The sequence below is a fragment of the Anabrus simplex genome, chromosome 12, assembly GCF_040414725.1.
Source record: "Anabrus simplex isolate iqAnaSimp1 chromosome 12, ASM4041472v1, whole genome shotgun sequence".
Classification (NCBI taxonomy): Eukaryota; Metazoa; Arthropoda; class Insecta; order Orthoptera; family Tettigoniidae; genus Anabrus; species Anabrus simplex.
The window spans coordinates 24,116,991-24,139,008 of NC_090276.1; the positions used below are offsets into that span (position 1 = coordinate 24,116,991).

The window sequence follows — 22,018 nt, forward strand, 5'->3', positions numbered from 1 at the left end:
CTTGCCTGGACATGCTCACAGAATGGCTGTTAACCCAGCTGAGTGATGACAGGGATGATTACGTGCTACAACAGGATGGTGCACCACCTCATTTTCACACGGAGGTTAAAGCATTTTTAAACCAAGAACTTCCACAAGGATGGATGGGATGCGGAACGAAAGGCGATCTGATGCTCTTACCCATTCCACCATGTTCACCAGATCTTACACCATGCGATTACTTCCTGTGGGGATATGTTAAAGATCAGGTATTTGTTCCTCCTCTACCGGTGGATATTCAGGAAGTGAAGCAGCGCATCCAAGCCGCCTTCAAAAGCATCACCGCTGCCATGTTGACTCGTGTGGGAAGAGATGGACTATTCAGTAGATGTGTGTAGCGTGACACAAGGCGCACATATCGAAAATTTGTAATGTATGTCAAAATAACTTTATGAGTTACAGTACACAATAAAACAAGATTCTTATTCCTACGTCAATTGCACTGTGAGTTATGAATTTTTTTAACCCCGACAATCATTTAGAATAACCCTGTATACGGGAATCTGAATGTACTACTGCTCTTAGTAATACTTCTGAGGCGGGACATTGCCAGGATGTTGGTGAAGGGGTTTGCGCGAAGAACGACGGAGAGCTGGACTGCTTCAGTATGCCATGAGTGAGCAAGAGGTACGTATGTCTGTCGCACTATGCATCATTATTAAACTTCTCGCAAATCAGGGCACCAAACCCTCCGAAATTTTGAGATGGCTCCATGCACTGTTTTGGCGAAGAACCCTTTTCGCAGACTCAAGTGTATGAGTGGGCTAAAAATTTTGTGGCAGGAAGAGAAGCTGTGAAAAATGAACCTCATGAAAGGAGATCGCAGACAAGCATCACTGCAGACAATATTGTTGCCATTTGTGACATAACTGGTGAAGATCGGCAAATAAAAATTTCTCAAATTATTTTAGCCATAGGAATAAGTTATGGAAGTGTTAAAGTCATCATCCAAGATGAACTCCATTTCAGAAAATTGTCTGCCAGGTAGGTTCCTCATCTTCTCAACCAGGAACAAAAACCTTTACACCAGGAAGTTTGTCAGAGATGCCTGCATCACTACGAGGAGGAAGGAGAGGATTTCTTGTGTCGTATTGTGACTTGTGATGAAACTTTGGTGCATCGTTACACCCCAGAGTCAAAGCAAGCAAGCAAGCAAGCAAGCAAGCAAGCATGGAGTGGCGGCGAAGAGACAAAGCATGTCCGGTCAAGGCCAAAACATGCCCATCTGCTGTAAAGGTGGGCGTTTTGCTGGTGAATTTTCTTCACAAAGGACAATTAATGCAGCCTATTACTGTCGCCTTTTGGATGAAACAAAAGCTGCGTATCTCAACAAGCGACGCCGGTAACCGATCCAAAATATCATTCTTCTCCATGACAACGCAGGGCTGCATACTGCTGCTTTAACGTGGGAAAAAGTGCAGGAAATTCACTGGACACCTCTGGAACACCCTCCGTATAGTCCAGATTTATCGCCCTGTGACTACCATTGGTTTGGACCACTCAAACAAGATCTAGGAGGACAGCAGTTCAATGATGATGCAAGTGTAGAAGAGTTCGTGCGCAACTGGCTTCGCATACATCCATCTTCTTTCTATCAGGACAGCATTAAAAACTTACCAATCCGATGGAGAAAATGTGTATTGAAGACAGGACACTACGTAGAAAAGAGATCTCTATATGTGTACATTTTTGGTTGAAGCAACAGTTAGTTAGTTGTTTTTTTTTTTTTTGTTTTTTTTAAATATTCCCATCTATATTTGACCTGTCCTCAGGTGAATATACCCAATTAGGGTTGATTTTGCTGTCACTTGCCTTCATGTTCTCTTCTTCTTGTTTTATGACCGCATAGGATCACTTTAGTCAGTCCATCGTTCAGGTCTCTTTGAAGGGATTGTTCGGGCTTTGTGGTCCTCCCAGTACTTCTTCAGACAGTCCGATCTTCGTGCCCTTTCCGTAGTTGAAAATGTGCATGTTGTGAGTTTGTTTTGCGTAAGGGTAAAGTGTAGATTTGTATTCAATTTTATCATATTCGTGGTGTCTTCTGTAGTAAAGCCTATTTCCTTCAGATTCTCTCTTACATCTCTGATCTATTTACATCCTGTTGTGGTATCTTTTTGAGACAAGGTTATGTTGTACTAGTTGTTTCAGAAGTCTCGAATCCTGCATCCTCATGGTATGTCCAAAGAATCCTAGTCTCCTCTTACGCATAGTATCTGTAATGGGTTCTAGATCTTTGTACATGACTTTGTTAGGTACTATCTGCCACTGCCCATCTTTCTGGTACTTTTTGTTTATGCATGTTCTTCCAATCCTCTTTTCAATTTTCTGAAGACTTTGATAGTTTATTCAAGTGAAAAAGTGTTTCTGCTGCATATGAAACTTCCAGTTTTATAACTGTGTTGTAGTGTTTTATTTTTGCATTTATTGATAGACATATCTTTTTGTAGATTTCCCATGTTAATTTTTGTGCTGTAGCTAGTCTATTTGTTCTTGTTTGGATTGAGATTTTTTCATTTAGGTTATGTGTTATTACTTCTCCAAGATATTTAAATTGAGTTACCATTTTGATTTTATTACCATTTATGGTAATTTCTTTTTAGTTGTGTTGGTTTTTGGGGCATAATTTCTGCTTTTTGATATGATATTTGGAGGCCAATTTTATTTGCAATTTTTTAAATTTCTGATATCTGGGTTTGTGCTTCTTTTATGTCAACTGCTGGTAATGCTAAATCATCGACGAAACCCAGGCAATTTGTTTTGATTTTTCAGCCAATCTTTATTTTTTGGGGACATTACCTAAACCATTCCCTCTCTCATGACCATTTCTAGAGCACAATTAAATAATAGTGGTGAGAGCCCATCTCCATGCCATAGTCCAGTTTTAATTTCAAATATTTCACCCCTAAACTTCACTTTTAATTTGGCGTTAATGAGAGTCAGTTTTATCATGTTTATTAATTTAATTCATTAATTCTTCAATTAATTGCACCGAGCTCGATAGTTGCAGTCGGACAATATTCAGTATTCGGGAGATAGTGGGTTCGAACCCCACTGTCAGCAACTCTGAAGATGGTTTTCCATGGTTTCCCATTTTCACACCAGGCAAATGCTGGGGCTGAACCTTAATTACGGCCACGGACGCTTCCTTCCCAGTCCTAGCCCTTTCCTGTCCCATTGTCGCCATAAGACTCATCTGTGTCAATGCGACGTAAAGCCAATAGCAATTAATTGCAGTGTGCCCTTAAAATTCTGTCTTTTTTATTTTTCTTCAGACTTGGATAGTTTCTTTTCTCTGTTTTACTAGTTTTTGATAGGATAATTTTTAGAGTGATGTAATAGCCATGCCTGATGTCTTTTCTCCACTGTTTTGTCACATTCACCGTTCTACCATTAGTGTTTTTTTCGTAGTTTAATTGGAGCCAGGTCTTCTGCAATTTGTTTAAGGTTGTGTACTAAGTCCTCAAGTTTAACTGTGATTTTTATTTTTTCAGTTTTTTTTTGTAATTTTCATTGTTGATTAGCTGGGTGTCCATGTAGATGTGATCCAGTTGCCATTCTCCTTTAGTGTAGTAAGGGTGTTTTCATGTTTTGAGTTTGCGACGTTTTCTCTTAAAACATGTAGATTTTGAGATTAAGTTATAGTTTCTACCCAGGTCAACTAGTCTCTCTCCATTTTGATTTGTCCTCTATTTAAGGTAACTGAATGAATAACAGTTGACTTTCCTTAGTGGTACGTGAAAGTACCAGCCTTGTTCTGTAACAAGTAATACAAAGCTTGTGTGTCCACTCTCGTTTCTAGCAGGGATTCCAGTGATTGCTCTGGGTGCCCTTTTATAGTTGGTTTATAACCCCCTTCTCTTAGACTGAATTTCTTTGAGGCCTGTTCTCCTAAAATTTCTCCAGTTGCCCAAGTATGGTGTAGGAGCCCCCTCCATCTTTGCCTGTCTATGAACCACTGTTCTCTCATAATCTTATCCTATCTCCTCAACATTTTTCTTCACCACATTGGTCCATTTTCCTCTGGGTGTACCCACTGGTCTTTTTCCTTTTACTTCTGTTTCATATTCTCTTCTTGCAGTCCTGCTTGCACTCATCGTTCTTACAAGGCCAAACCACTTCAGTTTTGCTTTCTGGATCCTCTGTAGAAGGGAGTCTCCTATTTTATTATTATTATTATTATTATTATTATTATTATTATTATTATTATCTTTAATTACACCCTGTAATTATTTATTTGTTAACTAACATTAGTAAGTGAAGTATTTAATGAAATCATTCAACAACAAGAAAGGGATACTGAAAATAAAATGAGGATATTCTACGAATTTTTGTTTCATTTGAATGTACCTCAACCCAACGAACTGTTACAACAATCACAAGATTTTATTACACAGAGCTACCAGTTAAAAAAAAGGAAAACTCAATGTTGTACATGTTTTTACCTATCGGATAGATAAATCAAGTCATGTAAACAGTCAACAGTAAACGGCACAATAACACTTGACATTACCTCCACCAAGGCATCCTACACATGAAGTACTGTCAAGACTGCTAACAAGTGGCGATACTCCCTGTGAGAGCCATAGGTTGCTCCTAATCAAAATCTAACCTAACCCTGTCACTAACAGAGATAAAGATGCTTCAATGGACTCCTCGACAGTCTTAGAGTAACTGCATGAGAAATGCAGACATTCAATACAGAGAGTGGCATTGCTCCAATTGTGGAAAAGGTATGGGAATATTGTTTCAGTTGGTACAGTCAGGTAATGAGAAGGCAGGACTACTCGGTTATAAAAACAGCTTTCCAATTCAGTCCACATGGAATACGACCACGTGGAAGACCTAAAATGGCAACTTCGCTTGCTTGCCTTCTCTCTTTCATTCTTCTTCCTACTGTGCTACAAAATGCAGTGTTAAGTTCTGTTCCTCTTCACCCTCAAGATCAGTAAATTAACGCTTTCTTAAATGGTTTAAGAAACACTATAAGCTGACCGTTAATGTCCTGATCATAACTTAGCATTTTATCAGAGGGGCCTTCATTCTACAAAAGAGTTTTTTACTGCATCTCTCAGGGACTGCACCGACTGCAGCTTGTCAAAATAACTGACTCATAAAAGCATGAAAATTTTTCCTCTGCTGGACTTGAGCCCTTTCTCATGAATAGTGGAAATTCACCACTTCGTAATTACTCCTCAATTTCCTTTATGACTTATTCATTTTCCTGATGCTTGCACTGCTAACAACTGAGCTGCACTGAACTAAATATATATCTATGCAAATATAAAGTGGCATTTTGACATACACTTCTCAAGTTTGGCAGTCTAAATACTTCTTGCAAAACTTGGAACCCAGGTTTGGTCGCTACGGCTTGTACGTTCAGTATGTGTGCACTCTTAGTTTGGTAATGCGCAAGCAAGGCTGAACTAGAATTTGTACACCGTCGGTATGGGGCTGTAAGCCCATCAGAAAGTGACAAGACCATTCACTGGACAACAAGCAAAGGTCGCAAAGCCCTAGAACCCTGGACAACAGTATAGATCTGTTTAGGACATTCGTCTCATTTGGTTACACCACTGCTCTGCTTATGTTAGGTCAAGCGGGTGACAAGACCAATTGGCCAGCAATTTCAAATTGGGCATTTCTCTTATTTTACCAAATGTGGCAGCCCTGATGACAGACATGACAAGATCTTGAATAACACTTGTATGTTTTATTATTCATCCACCCATTCAATACAATACAAATACTTTCAATACAGACCCAAAAATGAATTTTATCACATGTAATGACAAGATCTACCGGAGACAATAGCAAACTTCCCTTTATTGCAGCCAGCCACTAGCAACACAGCAAAATGTCTGCATTTGTCACATTTACACAGTCTCATTTTCGTTCTTTTATATAAATAAGAATACTTCTAACTTGGGAGGGTCCAGTTTCGGTGGAAGTGATTACTGTTTTAACAGGAAGTACAACTGCTTAGGGGGGTCCCAGGCAAACACAAAAGAAGGATGTCTCTTGTCTGTTACTTCAGGTATCACTCTACATCATTTTTAAATGAAATCCCATTAATTTATCACCAATGGTTTATTTTCAGCATTAGAAAACTTATCAACCTGATGCCTGCGAGGGCATAAAGGGAAAAAGGAAGAAGAAGAAGAAAACTTATCACCACTGGATTATCTTCAGCAGTAGGGTTAGAATTTGTTTAGATGTGTGTAATAATTTATCAACACTTGTTTATTTTTTATTGTGCCATGCTAAAGACACCTACGAAGTATTTGTACTGAACTATGGGAGCAACGCCACACTGATTTTTTTCAACCAAAAGCCGTGTCTTTCGACGGGAACTTTGGGAAATGTTCTCAGTTTCGTGATGTTTTCAGATACTATTCAGAGTAGGTTGGCGAGTCCCCAGCAATGGTAATGAACACTTCTATCTCCTCTACATGTGAGTCAAGGTAATATTTAGCCAATACCATTAGACTTCTTAATAAGCCCGCCTGGTGGTCATGATCACTAAGGCGCTGAAGTCTAAATGATCTGACCGAGGTTAGCTGGTTCGAGTCCCATTGGTCGAAAAAAAAATTTACCATCAGAATGTTGGCCGGCAAGGTAGGGGAGGTGGTGGTATACAATTTCTAATCACTAGATTGCGTGCCAAAAGCCTGGATTAAATTCCAAACCTCTCCGCAGTGCTCATATGGAGTGAAGGCATATGGCGCTGTTGATGGTGATTCGTACGTCGGATGGTGACATTAAGCCTTGAGCAATCACCTTGGTGCTATTCGACAGGAGTAGGCTATGTGCCGGCACCGGGTTTCACCCTCTCCCTACTATCATACATCACGTCATTAATTTCATCTCATTAACTCCTCTGATGAGGTTGACATCAGGAAGGGCATCCGGTCATAAAAACCCGCCACTTCAGATTCATCTCACATCATACCCGACCCCGTAGGGAAATGGGACAAGGGTTGGACAAACACAACACATACCATTAGACTTCTTAAATTGTGTAGTTTATCTCTGCAACTGATATTGAATTTGTATCAAAATTAATAATTAGGGAGTAACAGGTGAAATGTAAACTCAGCTGTATAATTTTAACTATTAATTAAAGATGTAAAATTCCTAGTTGGTAAAAAAATTTGACTTGCCTTCTTCATGAGCTCGGACTCTTTCCGACAGAGCTGTCAGTTCTGACAAGAAGTCAGGAAGGTCACCTCCTGATGTATTAATAAGTCTTCTTGGAGGCTTTCTCTGAACAGAATGAGATTCTGAGGTCGGAGACCATGGATCACCAATGCTTCCTCTCTTTCCTACAGGAAAACAAAAATTAATACTAGGCCCAAACAATGATTTTTTTATATCAAAAAATTATCTTAATACACATGGAACAAATAAGAATACATTTAAAATAAATAAACGACTTCAAAATGCTGACTAACCAGATCTTAGGGTAGGAGAACCTTGAGGAGATCCCCATGCTACACACTGACCAGAATCTCTCATTCGATTCTGATACAACCATTCTAACATTCTACATTCTTCAGACTGATTAGGAGTTAATCTCTCGGATGTATTACTCTCTGAAGTTTTGGCAGGGGTGGTTTCGACAGGAGAAGCACTGACGTCCGAATTTATTGCTGGAACTCTCTCCTTGGAGGCTTCTGAAATTAAGGGAATTGAAATTAATCGCGAATCTTTCTTTATCCTCCGTTACACAAAACTCAGTAACTTATTCGTCCTAGTAGCATTTGTTTCTTATAATACCTTGAGATTTTTGGGTCTCCTTCTTTTTCTTCTTTGACGAGTTCTTTTTAGATTTATTACTTTTTATAGGAGACTCCATAGCAACACAAAGGAAAATTCAGTATTTTAGCCCCATAAAATCAATCATCACTGGTCTGCAACACGACACATTGCTTAAATCATGAAATATTAGCACAAAATACACCATCAGAATTCCTATTGGAATCTCCGTTAAAATTATCGTTCATTTAGACCTTTAAAATCGCTGTCCTATCGCCAGTAATTAATAAACTGAATAAACTGGCATTTCTTAAGATAGGGCCCATAAAGTACTATTCATTCACTGAAAAGTTACACATATTACTACAAAACTTCCAATTATCAACAAAACATAAATAAATATCATTCATTTTGACAATTGTACTCATCCCTCACTTGAACCGACATTGAAAACATTCGGCACATTTTGCCTACTTCCGGTTCCTGTACAGACCAAAGAGAATAAGTACAAGTAGTACCAAAGAGAATCAGTAGGACAATGCCTCCTATGTAAATCTTGCCGAATTAAAATAAAAATGTCCTTAAAATTTTTAAAATTATTCCTTCAATTTTTGTGGTCTAAATTTACAAGGTACCACGCAATTATTGAACGATAAAGAATACACAAACCGAAAACATGAATGTGATGTACAGTGTTTGTTTTCCATTTAAAAGAAATTAGATTTGCTACGTAGTGAGAGCACGGTGCTAGAGGTTGGTTAAACTGGTTGATCATGTTGGCGACATTGATGTTTGATGTTTTGTGCATGGTGGGTAGCGCGCTGTACAGATTTGTTATAGGTCAAACACCGCCAAGAGCCGGCAATTTATGCTAGTTCAGTATGAAAACAGAAGTTTACAATGAAATTATGAAAGTTATACATTCATACACAGGTTCGAATGTAGACCCACGTCGGAACTGTACAACATTGTTACAGGAAAGATTTCCAGAGTAAGATAGAATTGTTTTGTAGGTTATGTCTTTCTGATTGCATTCTATGACTCTGTTATATTAATGCAAAATATGATGCTTTTACTCCATAGCATTCCACACTATACTCTGAGCAGTATATATTCTTTAGATTATCAACGTAGAATGAAACGCAATCATCAGAGACATGCAAGAGCTGCTAAGGATCTCTATAGAAGGTAAGAATATTCCCTATAGAATTATATAAATTTCATTTTAAGCAATTTTCTTATACTCACGAAGCATTAATTTTATTTCGAGTATGAAATACTTACTTGCGCGTTTAATGTTGTTTTATGATCTTCGGGTAAAGCTTTTGTATCCGACGGGCAAAAGTTAGGTTAGAGATCGAGCTCGGAAGACGTCAGAAAACACTCGGTAGGCTTGCCAAAGTTGGCGCATAAGCAAATTGGGTCTGAGGTCTCAGGTTGCCATAGCATCCCGTAACAGAAGTATGATCCCAGGCTTCTTTACAAAGTTCTGTAAGAATTTCCATATTGACAATTGCAGTTACCGAGCGAGTTGGCTGTGCAGTTAGCGCCGCAAAGCTGTGAGCTTTCATTCAGGAGATAGTGGGTTTGAACATCATTGTCGGCAGCCCTGATAATGGTTTTCCGTGGTTTCCCATTTTCACACCAGGCAGATGCTTGGGCTGTACCTTAATTAAGGCCACGGCTGCTTCCTTCCCAGTCCTAGCTCTTTCCTATCCCTTCATCGTCATAAGACCTGTCTGTGTTGGTATGATGTAAAGTAACTTGTAAGAAATAAAAGTAATTGCCGCTCTTAATTACTGCAGTTTTGTGTAATCACTTCAAAGGACCGTGAATTACAGTAATATTTTTAAAATTTTTCAAACCTTATTTCTAATTTTAGCTTTGTTTTATGGCAATCCCTGAGTGGGAAAAACATACTGATTTGTCATCAAGCAATAAAAATACTTCCCTTTTATACAATTATCATCATCTTCAAAATTACAAGTGCCACTCTGCGGCACGTCCTCTTTTCTCTGACATGTTCTTTATTATGCACCCAGATGTGTCTGACTAATAAAGTGTCTCTAAAAACCAGGGTGTGCATTAACCTGGTTCTGGTACTCGTTGCTTTAGGAAATGTTTAAGAAGACACTCGCGCTGCTTCGGCAGCATATTCAGCTTACTTGCATTTGGCTTAGGAAGTGAGGAGAGAAGAAACGTTTGCTTCCCACCGCCCAAGTAAGAGGTACTGTAAACTTCCCTGTTCCAGTGAATTTTTTACACATTGCTTCAGTTAGTTACATCATACTGACAAGCTTCATATACTGCTGGCATGCATTACCCAGAAGAAACCAAATGCAAGCTGGCATTGCATAAAATTCATATCAAACTCAAAGGAATTTCAGGCATGATGATGGTAAATGATAATAAGTGAAGGGAAAATCGTGCTATTGATTTCAGTGTCACATTCACATTTCTATTTGATCTGATTTAATAATAATGTGCAGCATGAAGTTTGCAACAAAGTATCTGATAAGTGATTTTAACTAAATAACTTGCCGGTAACAGGTCTCTTTTTTTTTCTTATCGTCCAGTTTTATAGTGTTAATCGCCATTAACTGTCTGAAAATGTGTCATTGCGGCTTGATGCTGCTTTGCCATAACAGTGAATTGTCTGTTAGTATGGTCGTGGTTTGCTTTGTTATTGTGTATGTTTGTCAATTCCCCTCCTTCACCAAATTTGTCCAATATCGGAGACTTTTTTTTTTTTTTTTTTTCAATTGTTGCTGCTTGAAATGCCTAGTTGGGTGGCAGTGTGTTGCATCATGAGTGTGATGGAAGTCTGACCTGTTGTTTATATTGTTGTGTTGTGAAAATGGCGAGTGTGTCTGGAATTAGAAGATGTGTGAATAAGCCAGATGGAGATGGAATAGGACAGATGCCTTCCTTTCTTCGATGTTCTAGTAAGAAAGAAACTGGACGGCTCCTTAGGACATACCATTTATCATAAGCCTACTCACACAAATCACTACCTCCTTGCAGATTCTCACCACCATCCAGCACAAAAACAGGATATTCTCATGACACTTTTCATGACAGCAACACAAATTTGTGAGCTTTCAAATATCGAGGAGATGGACACGCTCAAAGTCACGTTCAAAGGAGTACTGATTCATAGAGCCGTGCATCCCAAAGGGACAGCGAATCAAAACTCGCAGGAAGAAGTGAAGGGAACTGCCTACTGCCTTACATTTACAACACTACAGTCAGAATTGCCAAGGTCCTTTTCAAGCATAATATAAAAACCTTGTTTGGCATAGTCACTAAAATTGCTTATAGTTTAGGTAAAGGCAAGGACAAATTGTCCCCACTATTTTACACCCTGTGGTGTACAAAATTCTCTGTACTTGCAGCGAGGTATGTATTGTCCGTATTGTGACCGTATCGGTCATGTACATGTTTATTTAATAATTATTTTAGGCAGTGAAAAACTTTTGTTAAGCTCCCTTGTACATATTACAGAAAGTTGCATTAGATTGCATCTGTTTGCACAACGCCTCTAACTTGGTAAACACGAGTCTGTCATAGCTGCAGGAATTCCCAGACAGAGCGCAAGCTATGAAAAATGACAAGGAAAGAAAATCAATACTAATAACCCCGCCCACAAAAAAAAATGGCCGAAACACGGCAATGCCAACGTGCAAGCTTGATTTGTATGGTAAGATTTCGAGATATGCATAACAATTAGTAAGGGAAACCTCGGCATGTCATATATTTTCATAATAGACCCCTGCCAAAATTCAAGTTTTTTATAAAATGTTAACATGTGGAAAAATACGCTACTATTTGATTATATAACCCTTAGTAGTGTCCCCATGCTAAATAAGTACGCAGACTCCGTACAGGGGTTCCCCGTAAAGGCATCACTTTGATAATAAATTTTAAATAAACTGCCGTTCGATGCATGTTCCGCACATAACAAGAGTACTTAAGAATCTGAGTCACACATTTGAGCACATTACCAATGTCATACAATCAGATCAAAAATTAGATGTATGGCTTTTCAGGCGTTTGCTCTATTAACCAGCATTTCGTCTTAGGTCTGACACTTGACTCTTCAGAGTGGGATGTGTCAGACCCTACCCACTGATGCTGGGGTGTATGCAGGTGAACTTATCAGAAGCCTTTATGAGGCACAGTCTGATAACTGCATACGGGAGATAAGACTCCACAATGGAATTAATGCCCGCCTAGCAATTCCAAATGGAAATTCTAAGTTCCCATGGAGGGAATTAGATATTTTTCCACCAATAGAGCATATCAAAATCAGATCAAAAATTAGATCATCTAATTTTTGATCTGATTTTAGATCATCTAATTTTTGATCTGATTTTGATATGCTCTATTGGTGGAAAAATATCTAATTCCCTCCATGGGAACTTAGAATTTCCAAATGTCATACAATACGTAGAACCACTAATTTAAAAAAATGTGGTGGGGACTAACATAAGATTGACAACGTTAACAAATGTTAATTTTAAGGACGCGTCCTCTAAAGCATTACTTTGTCAATTTATATATTTTTCACCAAAACAGTGTTATGTGGCTGAAGATGTTGATAATATACGAAACATGTACCACTTTTAACCATTAAATTGCCTTAAGCAATCATTGTATCGACTAGGTGGAAAATAAATAAATACTTAATTGTGAATATATTGAAGTGCGATACGGACCATGAAGCTGATTTTATGTAATATTCTATGTAGTCAGATGGATGTGAACCTGGACATTCTAAGTCCATGGATGTGAAATTGAAAAGATGAACAGTGGCTTGATATTGAATTAAAGAATTCTAACAGGGCAGTGAATTAATACGCCATTGGAGCTTTGGAATATGATATGAGGATATCAGTTGAAATGCTATTATTTACCAAGATGTATTCTCAGGGAGGCAGTTTGTTTGCCTTGTGTTTGTTGACAAGAAGTTTTCTGCGGCCACCCATTATTAGGTGCTGTTCTGCGTTGTATGATTTATGAATTTAGAAAGAGGGAGCGCTAGCAATCACTGGTTAGAAAGGAAACTGCCAAGTGTATTGTTCAAGCCTGTTCTCTAAGACTGAATGCTTGGAGTTTCACATAAACCCGATTACATTTAAAGGATTCTTTTTAACTCGTTAATGTTTATTTCTATAAATAAATTAAATAACTGGAACACCAGTATTATTATTGATTTGTTGACCTTATGAATAATTGAGATAGGGAGTTTTTAGAGACCCGTTTGTCGATGACATCCTGGTGATCATCGGTTCGAACTCCAAGGCAGACCATGGATTTTCTTTGTCACACAATATTTCGTTTACGTTGTACAGCCAGTTGCATGTGTATATTGTTTATACTTGTTTTTTTTTTAATATGTGTACAATTTTTTTTTTTTTTTTAATGTGCTCCTTGAGTTGTGTTTAATATTTTTGTTTGGATATTCCAAAACAGGTTCTGTCTCGTTATTGGTCATCGGATTCATTGTGATGTGGGTTCGATTTCTGGACCCGACATCAGTCAAATATTATTTTGATGATTATGATTTTATTCTCTGGTGTTCGCTTATTCTTTTGTGTATTTATTTAGTAGTATAATTAATTAGTTAGGCAACCATTCCAAGTTGTCTCCAGTTTTTCGCATAGATAATTGTTTCTTCTAATAGTGAAGAAGGCTTGTAATGAGAACCGTCACATTTATAAGGATATTTCTGTTCTTAAAAAACGATTTTGTACCGATTATTTAATGTAATACTTATTGTCATGTCAAAAAGAAAATGGAACAAACAACTTCGACATTTAATCTCCAAATTTGTATTTAGTCCATCGGATATTGTGTATTTTATTTTCATTATAGTAGAATTATTCAGGGTTAATTTCAATTAATCGTGATTTTATCAAGGAATAATCTTTTTTTTTTTTTAACTTTTCTTTGCTTGTTATTTTGCCGGAAAAACATTGCATCCTAAATTTCCCTTCGTTCATTTATGCCTTTAAGTTAGTTTGTGTTATATTATGATCTTTTGTCATGAACACACCATGGCCCTAGGAGGCCGTTGGTTTGATTCTTTGGAACGGAGGAGTGCAGTTGATCCTTGCACGGTCAAAAGAGCTTTTGCTCACAGTTTATTTTTCTTTGTTTTTCTAGATGAGGTGGCATTTGACTCTAGACTAAAAAGGTCCCATACTATCAAACGCCTTGGCGTATGGTGCTATATGGCGGTAGCCCAAAATTATGGGGACAATGATGCTGTCATGTGGTTTTACGGGGCAATGGTGTGGGTGGTATGGTTGCAGTATTGATAGTTTGACCACACAAGTATGAAGGATGAGAGTTTTCCTCCTAATCAATACTTTATTATACAAAGTGTCTAATAATTTAAAATTACATTAAAACACAGTACCGGTTTTGATTCGTTAAATAGGTCATCGTCAGCTGTTGATGAACCTGCTTATTCAGTAGCGACTGTACAGAATAAAACATTACTAAGATTAACAAGAATGCCACTATTCTCATAAAATGTAAAGCTTAATGTCAAAATATATACATATGGTACAGTTTTTGAAATTAAAAGGCTTTAACGTCCTGGAGTCCCTTGAATCTCACATTTTCCAAAAAATTTAATACTATTCTGATGTCATTGTGTCAAGTTCAAATGTCTTATGCTGCAATGCCAGCATTATGTCCAACGGTTGAGTATTGTTGGGCTGCAAATATGTGGGGAACGTTATGTTCCAGCTTTTGTATCTACCTGCATAACTCTTACAAATTATAATAATAATAATAATAATAATAATAATAATAATAATATTTGCTTTACGTCCCACTAACTACTCTTTACAGTTTTCGGAGACGTCAAGGTGCCAGAATTTTGTCCCGCAGGAGTTCTTTTACGTGCCAGTAAATCTACCGACACAAGGCTGACGTATTTGAGCACCTTCAAATACCACCGGACTGAGCCAGGATCGAACCTGCCAAGTTGGGGTCAGAAGGCCAGCGCCTCAACAGTCTGAGCCACTCAGCCCGGCTACAAATTTCAGTGGATGGTCCAAATGTTAATAAAAAGTTCCTTCAGGATATCGATAATTTATTAAATGATGATCCAGATGCTCCTATTTTGGTGAACATTGGATCTTGTGGCTTGCATACTGTGCACAATTGATATAAAATGGCAGTAAAAGAAACCCAGTGGAATATTGCAGAGATTCTTCGTGCTCTTCACTTCTTGTTTTGCTATGTTGCTGCATTATTCAGGTTCAGACGTATTTCTTATCAAATGAAAAATGAAAACCTACAACCTGTTTTCCAGTCATTGACCGGGTCAGGAATGAAATGAATGAATCATATATAGGCTATTAGTACGATGGGGTCGCCACTCCCAAAGTAATTTTATTAATGACTGATATATGCTATGAAATGAGAATGGAGAGTGTTGCTGGAATGAAAGATGCCAGGGAAAACCGGAGTACCCGGAGAAAAACCTGTCCCGCCTCCACTTTGTCCAGCACAAATCTCACATGGAGTGACCGGGATTTGAACCACGGTATCCAGCGGTGAGAGGCTGACGCGCTACCGTCTGAGCCACGGAGGCTTCCTTTCAAATATTGTGCTATAAGATGGCTTAAAAATTCGAAAGTCATTGAACGTGCTATAGATATCCTACCTAATGTTGACAAATATGTGAAAGGAACAACAGAGACAAGAAAATCCCAAACTGTAACAGCTTCAAAATAGTATCAACTTCACTTAAAGATAAGCTTCTTAAGACCAAGTTATCATTTTTATTATCACTTGTTGGAGATTTGGAACCATTCCTAAAACAGTTTCGGGCAGATCTTCCATTTGCACCACCCCTGTATGAATCTCTCATTGCAACAATGAAAAATGTCATGACAAGGTTTGTTAAGTCTGAGTCATTGCAGTCTTCAAAAAATGTCCTCAAAATTAATTTAGATAGTAAAGAAAATCTGCCTGCATGTAAAATTGACATAGGTTATGCTGCTTGAGCAGCACTTCGTGGCACTCCGGGATTAAATGATAGAGATATATTAGTGTTTTGCACAGATTGTCTAAGCGGAATGGTAGCTTTGTGCAAGAAGTTACTGGAACGGTCACCGCTGGCATATATGCTGACTAAAGGAATTTCTTGTTTCGATCCAAGTGTAGCCAAGCAACCTCTAAGCAGCAAACGGCTAAGGATAGCTTTAAATGCCTTTGTTGAAAACAAATGGATCTCGGGTAGTGAAGCCGATCATATACAAAGGGAGAGCACATTCTGTTTCTGAGAAAGATACTTTCAAAGAAGTAGTGAATACTTCGTCTTCTAAAGACGAGAGGTTAGATCACTTTTGGCTCTGCACTATGTTTTGCCAACAGTAAATTTGAAAACAGAAAAGTTGGATTCATTTCTCAAAATGATTGCTTCATGGAAATGCTTCTCTTAAACGCAGTTTTTCTGTTTATAAAGAAATTATAGTAGAAACATGCTACAATGGTTCATGGTGTGGGTTACTGTAGTCACGTACTAGTTCGTGAACTATGGGCAACGGCTGAGTGGCCTAGTAAGTGGTCCTGAGAGTCGGGATACCAGTTGCCATGGAATGGGACTGGGCATCTCAGACATATTCTGAGTCATGGCCCTCCTTGTGCTCAGGCGGCTAGGACTATACAATGCCCCGGTGGTCCATAACCCGTTAGAGGAGAGATCCTCACTTGGACTATGTGCAAGTAGGGTAGCATCCTGCTTCATGAATTTACCAAACTCAGAACATTTTTAGCAAGCCTCGGACCTATGGGAGTAACAGAGTCCCACTCCCATTAGACAGGTGAGGGACTCCTTGGAAACAACTTGGCGAACAAAATGGAATTCGATGGGGAGCTATCAATATTAATGGAGCTTATGGAAGAAAGTAGAACTAGCTGAGTCAGCAAAGAGGATGCATCTGGATGTGCTAGGAGTAAGTGATATTCGGGTATGGGGAGTAACAAGGAAGAGATAGGAGATTATAAAGTGTACTTGACGGGTGTTAGAAAGGGACGGGCAGAGTCTGGGGTAGGACTCTTTATCAGGAATACCATTGCACACAACATAGTTTCTGTTAGGCACGTAAATGAGCGAATGATGTGGGTGGATTTGTCAGTTGGAGGAATTAGGACTAGAATTGTCTCCGTGTATTCACCATGTGAGGGTGCGAATGAGGATGAAGTTGACAAGTTTTATGAAGCATTGAGTGACATTGTGGTCAGGGTCAACAGCAAGGATAGAATCGTGCTTATGGGCGATTTCAATGCGAGAGTTGGGAATAGAACTGAAGGATACGAAAGGGTGATTGGTAAATGTGGGGAAGATATGGAAGCTAATGGGAATGGGAAGCATTTGCTGGACTTCTGTGCTAGTATGGGTTTAGCTGTTACGAATACATTCTTTAAGCATAAGGCTATTCACCGCTACACATGGGAGGCTAGGGGTAACAGATCCATAATAGACTATATCTTAACCGACTTCGAATTCAGGAAATCTGTTAGGAATGTACGAGTTTTCCGGGGATTTTTCGATGTTACAGACCACTATCTGATCTGTAGTGAACTGAGTATCTCTAGGCCAAGGTACAGAAAGTGAAATCTGTCTGCAAACGAATAAGGGTAGAAAGTCTCCAGGATGAGGAAATTAGACAGAAGTACATGGATATGATTAGTGAGAAGTTTCAAACAGTAGACAGTAAGCAGATTCAGGATATAGAAAGTGAATGGGTGGCATACAGGGATGCTGTTGTAGAAACAGCAAGGGAATGCCTAAGAACAACTGTGTGTAAAGATGGGAAAATGCGAACATCTTGGTGGAATGATGAAGTGAGAGCAGCTTGTAAACGTAAAAAGAAGGCTTATCAGAAATGGTTCCAAACAACTTGACAATCAACTGTCTTCACCATCCAGGTATCCGGAACATACCTTTTAGTAAATTATCTCTGAATACTGTGAATAACAGAGGTGAAAGATTACAATCTTATCCTAACCCTGAAACAGTGATGGAAGTATTTGAGACAAAAATGTCGAAGAATTTTATTTTTACAAGTTCTCGAGATATCTCGAGTCCTAATAAAAGTATTCAAATACTTTCATTCGAGGTATTCACTAATGATCAATCCAGAGTGAGACCACATTGGTCTCTCTTTATGCAGTAACCAAGAACAGTGAGGATAGTAGCGCCATCTCTGGACGTAACTCAGAACTACCTCTGTATTCATGATGGGGATAAAGAGAGTAATACACATCATATGAGTAATTTACCTAAGATGTATTCCAATCCTTCTCTCATACGGAAGAACGAGAAGTTTTCAAATAGAATCTTACTGATTGAGCTTATACACCAATATCAAGTTGCAATTATGGTTATAGGTCACCATCTGGAAGCAAATCACTCACAATCAATTGTTCACTTTCTTTATATTTCGTATAAGGAGAAATAAAAGAGTGTGTATGAAGTGGCCGTGGCCTTAATTAAGGTACAACCCCAGCATTTTCCTGGTGTGAAAATGGGAGACCACAAAAAACCATCTTCGGGCCTGCCAACAGTGGGATTCGACCCACTCTCCCGAATGCATACTGACAGCTTTGTGCCCCGCCGCATGCAGCCACTCTCTCAGTGAAATAAAATGTTAGTTAACACAATTGATATGTAATATGTTCATAATATATTAATGAAAATACACAGTAGAGTAATAAGAGAATTAAGAGAGGGATTGAGAGAATGAAAATACACATTTTGACAACAACAAATGACGTATTATAAAATTTATATAAAATAGCTGCAATTTAAAATTTCTTATATGTTTGTCAAATAATATATACACCGTACAAGGCTAGCCTTTATTAAAGCACTTCCTGGACCCTAATTTTTCTTGATGTCGAGAGTTTGCTTTCATTCCAGTTAGTCAAGTTATGTAAGATTTGAGAACTTGGTTTCGAATGCAAGTTTCGATTCTTAAATGTTCTCGGTTGCTTAGTAATTGGTTCTGGAAAGTATTCGATTCTGTCCATCACTACCTGAAACTAATTTGAACCAAGACTTCATTCTACCATCAATTCTCACTGCAGCCTGATGCCTATGATTGCCTGTAAGAGTAACCTCTACCGGGCAAATTGGCTGTGCGATTAGGGGCGGGCAGCTGTGAGCTTGCATCTGAGAGTTAGTGGGTTCAAATCCCACTGTCGGCAGCCCTGAAGATGGTTTTCCGTGGTTTCCCATTTTCACACTAGGCAAATGATGGGGCTGTACCCTAATTAAGGCGACGGCTGCTTATTCCAACTCCTAGCCCTTTCTTATCCCATCGTCACCATAAGACCTATCTGTGTCTGTGCGACATAAAGCCAATTGCAAGGAAAAAAAAAAGTAACCTGCCCCTAATTTCATAATTCCTCTGTATGACCAGAATCTTATCTCTCGAACCTCTGTCATATGCCTTCTCTTTATCTATGAAACACAAACAAGATGACTGAGTAAGTGGCCGCGCAGCTTGGGTCATGTAGCTATCAGCTTGTATTCAGGAGATAGTGGGTTCAAACCCCAGCCCTGAAGAGAGTTTTCCGAGGTTTTCTATTTTCACACAAGGAAAATGCTGGGGCTGTACCTTAATTAAGGTCACAGTTACTACCTTCCTACTCCTAGCTCTTCCGTATCCCATCGCCGCCACAGGACCGCTCTGTGTTGGTGTGATGTAAGAAAACAACTTCTAAAAGAAATAAAACGAACAAGATGGTTTGATCAACATTTTTTTTTTTTTTTTTTTTTCAAGGTACAATGAAATCATTCAGACTACAAATAAACCTGGGGCGCTACTGCAAATATCGGACCAGATTGATCTGTCTCCTTCTCTTCTTGCCAGAATGATCCTAGATCAGCACTACGAGAGACAAGCTGAAGACGGGGATCCAGCGGGTAAGTGAAGATAAATCTCTCATGTAACATCTTTATAAACACTGTATTTGATGGAATAGTAAAACAGTGAATATTTTTAAGAGGTTTAATCTGTCTCTCTGAAATATGAAGTTGACCAATAAATTGAAATAAGATAATTACAGTAATGTCTTTCATTGGAAATAAAATAAAATGAGTATCAGCTTAATTCCTGGGGGGAAAGGCGGCTGGGCGTAGAGCTAACCACTTCACCCCACCAAGTGCCAAGCTTACGGATATTGGAAACCTTTACCTTCCACCCCTCCAAGGGCCTTCATGGCCTGTATGGAGATAATATAAGTCGAATTGACCAAGCAAGTTGGCCATACGGTTAGTGGCATGCAGCTGTGAATTTGCATTTTGGAGAGAGTGGGTTCGAACCCCACTGTCGGCAGCACTGAATATGGCTTTTTGTGGTTTCCTAACTTTATACCAAGCAAATGCTGGCCCGGTACCTTAATTAAAGCCACGGCTGCTTCCTTCCCACATAAGTCTCTGGTAAGACCCCATCTAGAGTATGGTTCCAGTGTATGGGACCCTCACCAGGATTACTTGATTCGAGAACTGCGCGATTCCGACAAAAGAGTAGTGTTACGAAAATGTTGCAAAGTTTGGGCTGGGAAGACTTGGGGGAAAGGAGAAGAGCTGCTTGACTAAGTGATACGTTCTGAGCTGTCAATGGAGAGGTGGAGTGGAATGACATCAGTAGACGAATAAGTTTGAGTGGTGTTTTTAAAAGTAGGAAAGATCACAATATGAAGATGAAGTTGGAATTCAAGAGAACAAATTGGGGCAAATATTTGTTTATAGGTAAGGGAGTTAGAAATTGGAATACTTTACCAAGGGAGATGTTCAATAAATTTCCAAATTCTTTCCAATCATTTAAGAAAAGTCTAGGAAAACAACAGATAGAGAATCTGCCACCTGGGCGACTGCCCTAAATGCAGATCAGTGTTAATTGAGATTCTAGCTCCAACCTGGACCCATTGTTTTGGGAAGCCAGGCTCCGACTGTCACAAGTCAGGACAAAGGGCAAGTGATAGAGGTATAACACCTCTTTAAAAAACCTTGGTCCAGTTGGCCTAGGGCCCCTTGCCAGGGTTACAGGTGAAATCTGGTCAACGGTCTTAAAGGTGGAAGAGGAATCTCGCTCCCACTGGCTGAGAGAGCGGAAGAACCAAGTGGAGTAAACCACGAAATACGATCCTTGTATTGTTTGTTCTCCAGGTTAGGGGCAGCTACAGCAGGCATCTGTTCCCCAGGTCAGGGGCGGCTTCAACGTGCAGAAGGCTATGGGATACCACTGCACTACTTAATCTCAAGTTAAGCAACCTTGATGTTGTCACAGCAAGATGTATTGATGGTTCTTATTACGGAATGAAACGAGGAGATGAGGACAGAAAAGAATGGTTGCATAGACAAAGCATTGCCTTTAGACACTGATGATGGACCATTTCAGGTTGAATAATAATCTAAGGTGACCACATTGTCGCCGTTGCCTTACAAGGTTCCAGCCAGTGATATTCATACTCACCTGTTGTATCCCATTGGGAGATGGAGTGGCAGGCAACCCCTCTCTCCCAAGGAAGCTGAGAACAATAAAAGGAACTACGAAGCTATGGAAGACTTCCCTTTGGATATCTCGGAGAGAAGCAGTGGTATTATGTTGTCTTAGGATCGGCCACTGTATAGCAACACACTCCTACTTACTGAAGGGAGAAGCTGCCCCCTCCCACTCCGGTGTGTACTTGCGGCAGTCATCTTACCACGCTACACATCCTTATAGAGTGGGTGGACCTGGCCAATCTACACCGTAGTCTAAAACTTCAGAGTACCATCTCTCTCATCCTGTGAGATGAGGAGCGGTCAGCAGACCTAGTCATCCATTTTATGAGGGATAGTGGCCTGTTTTATCATGTGTAAAGGTGAGTTTTCTATCTGCTATTAATTTTTATTTTATTGTTATCTACATTCTTATTCTATTGTTTATGTTTTAGTTATGTTTTAGTTTGTTTTATGTATTTTAATGTGCTTTTTAACTTTTAACTGAATGTTATATATGATTGCACTTGAAGGCAATGCTTTATTCATCCTTAATTTATTTTTTTCTATAATATTATAAGAAAATTAGTCATTGCATATTAGTTAATCGTTAATCATTTTTTGTCATTTGTTTTAAATTCTAGTCAGTGGATACATTTTAAAATAATAATCACTGAACAAGTTGGTCGTGCGGTTAGGGTCGCTTAG

General features: G+C 38.9%; 2 protein-coding genes across 2 annotated transcripts in view; one reads left to right on the forward strand and one right to left on the reverse strand.

The window, feature by feature from the left end:
- The window catches only part of LOC136884110 (uncharacterized), a 43,815-nt gene extending 35,582 nt beyond the window's left edge, over positions 1 to 8,233 (reverse strand). Inside the window, exons 1-3 of the mRNA XM_067156149.2 lie at positions 7,816 to 8,233; positions 7,491 to 7,712; positions 7,200 to 7,361 (exon numbers count right to left, since the gene is read on the reverse strand). Coding sequence (XP_067012250.2) covers positions 7,200 to 7,361; positions 7,491 to 7,712; positions 7,816 to 7,894 — 463 coding nt within the window. The 5' untranslated portion in view covers positions 7,895 to 8,233. The remainder of the gene's footprint in view (positions 1 to 7,199; positions 7,362 to 7,490; positions 7,713 to 7,815) is intronic.
- A 337-nt stretch (positions 8,234 to 8,570) lies between these two features.
- LOC136884182 (CDAN1-interacting nuclease 1) overlaps positions 8,571 to 22,018 on the forward strand; it is a 65,405-nt gene continuing 51,957 nt past the window's right edge. The window contains exons 1-3 of the mRNA XM_067156217.2: positions 8,571 to 8,785; positions 8,878 to 8,982; positions 19,608 to 19,750. Coding sequence (XP_067012318.1) covers positions 8,676 to 8,785; positions 8,878 to 8,982; positions 19,608 to 19,750 — 358 coding nt within the window. The 5' untranslated portion in view covers positions 8,571 to 8,675. The remainder of the gene's footprint in view (positions 8,786 to 8,877; positions 8,983 to 19,607; positions 19,751 to 22,018) is intronic.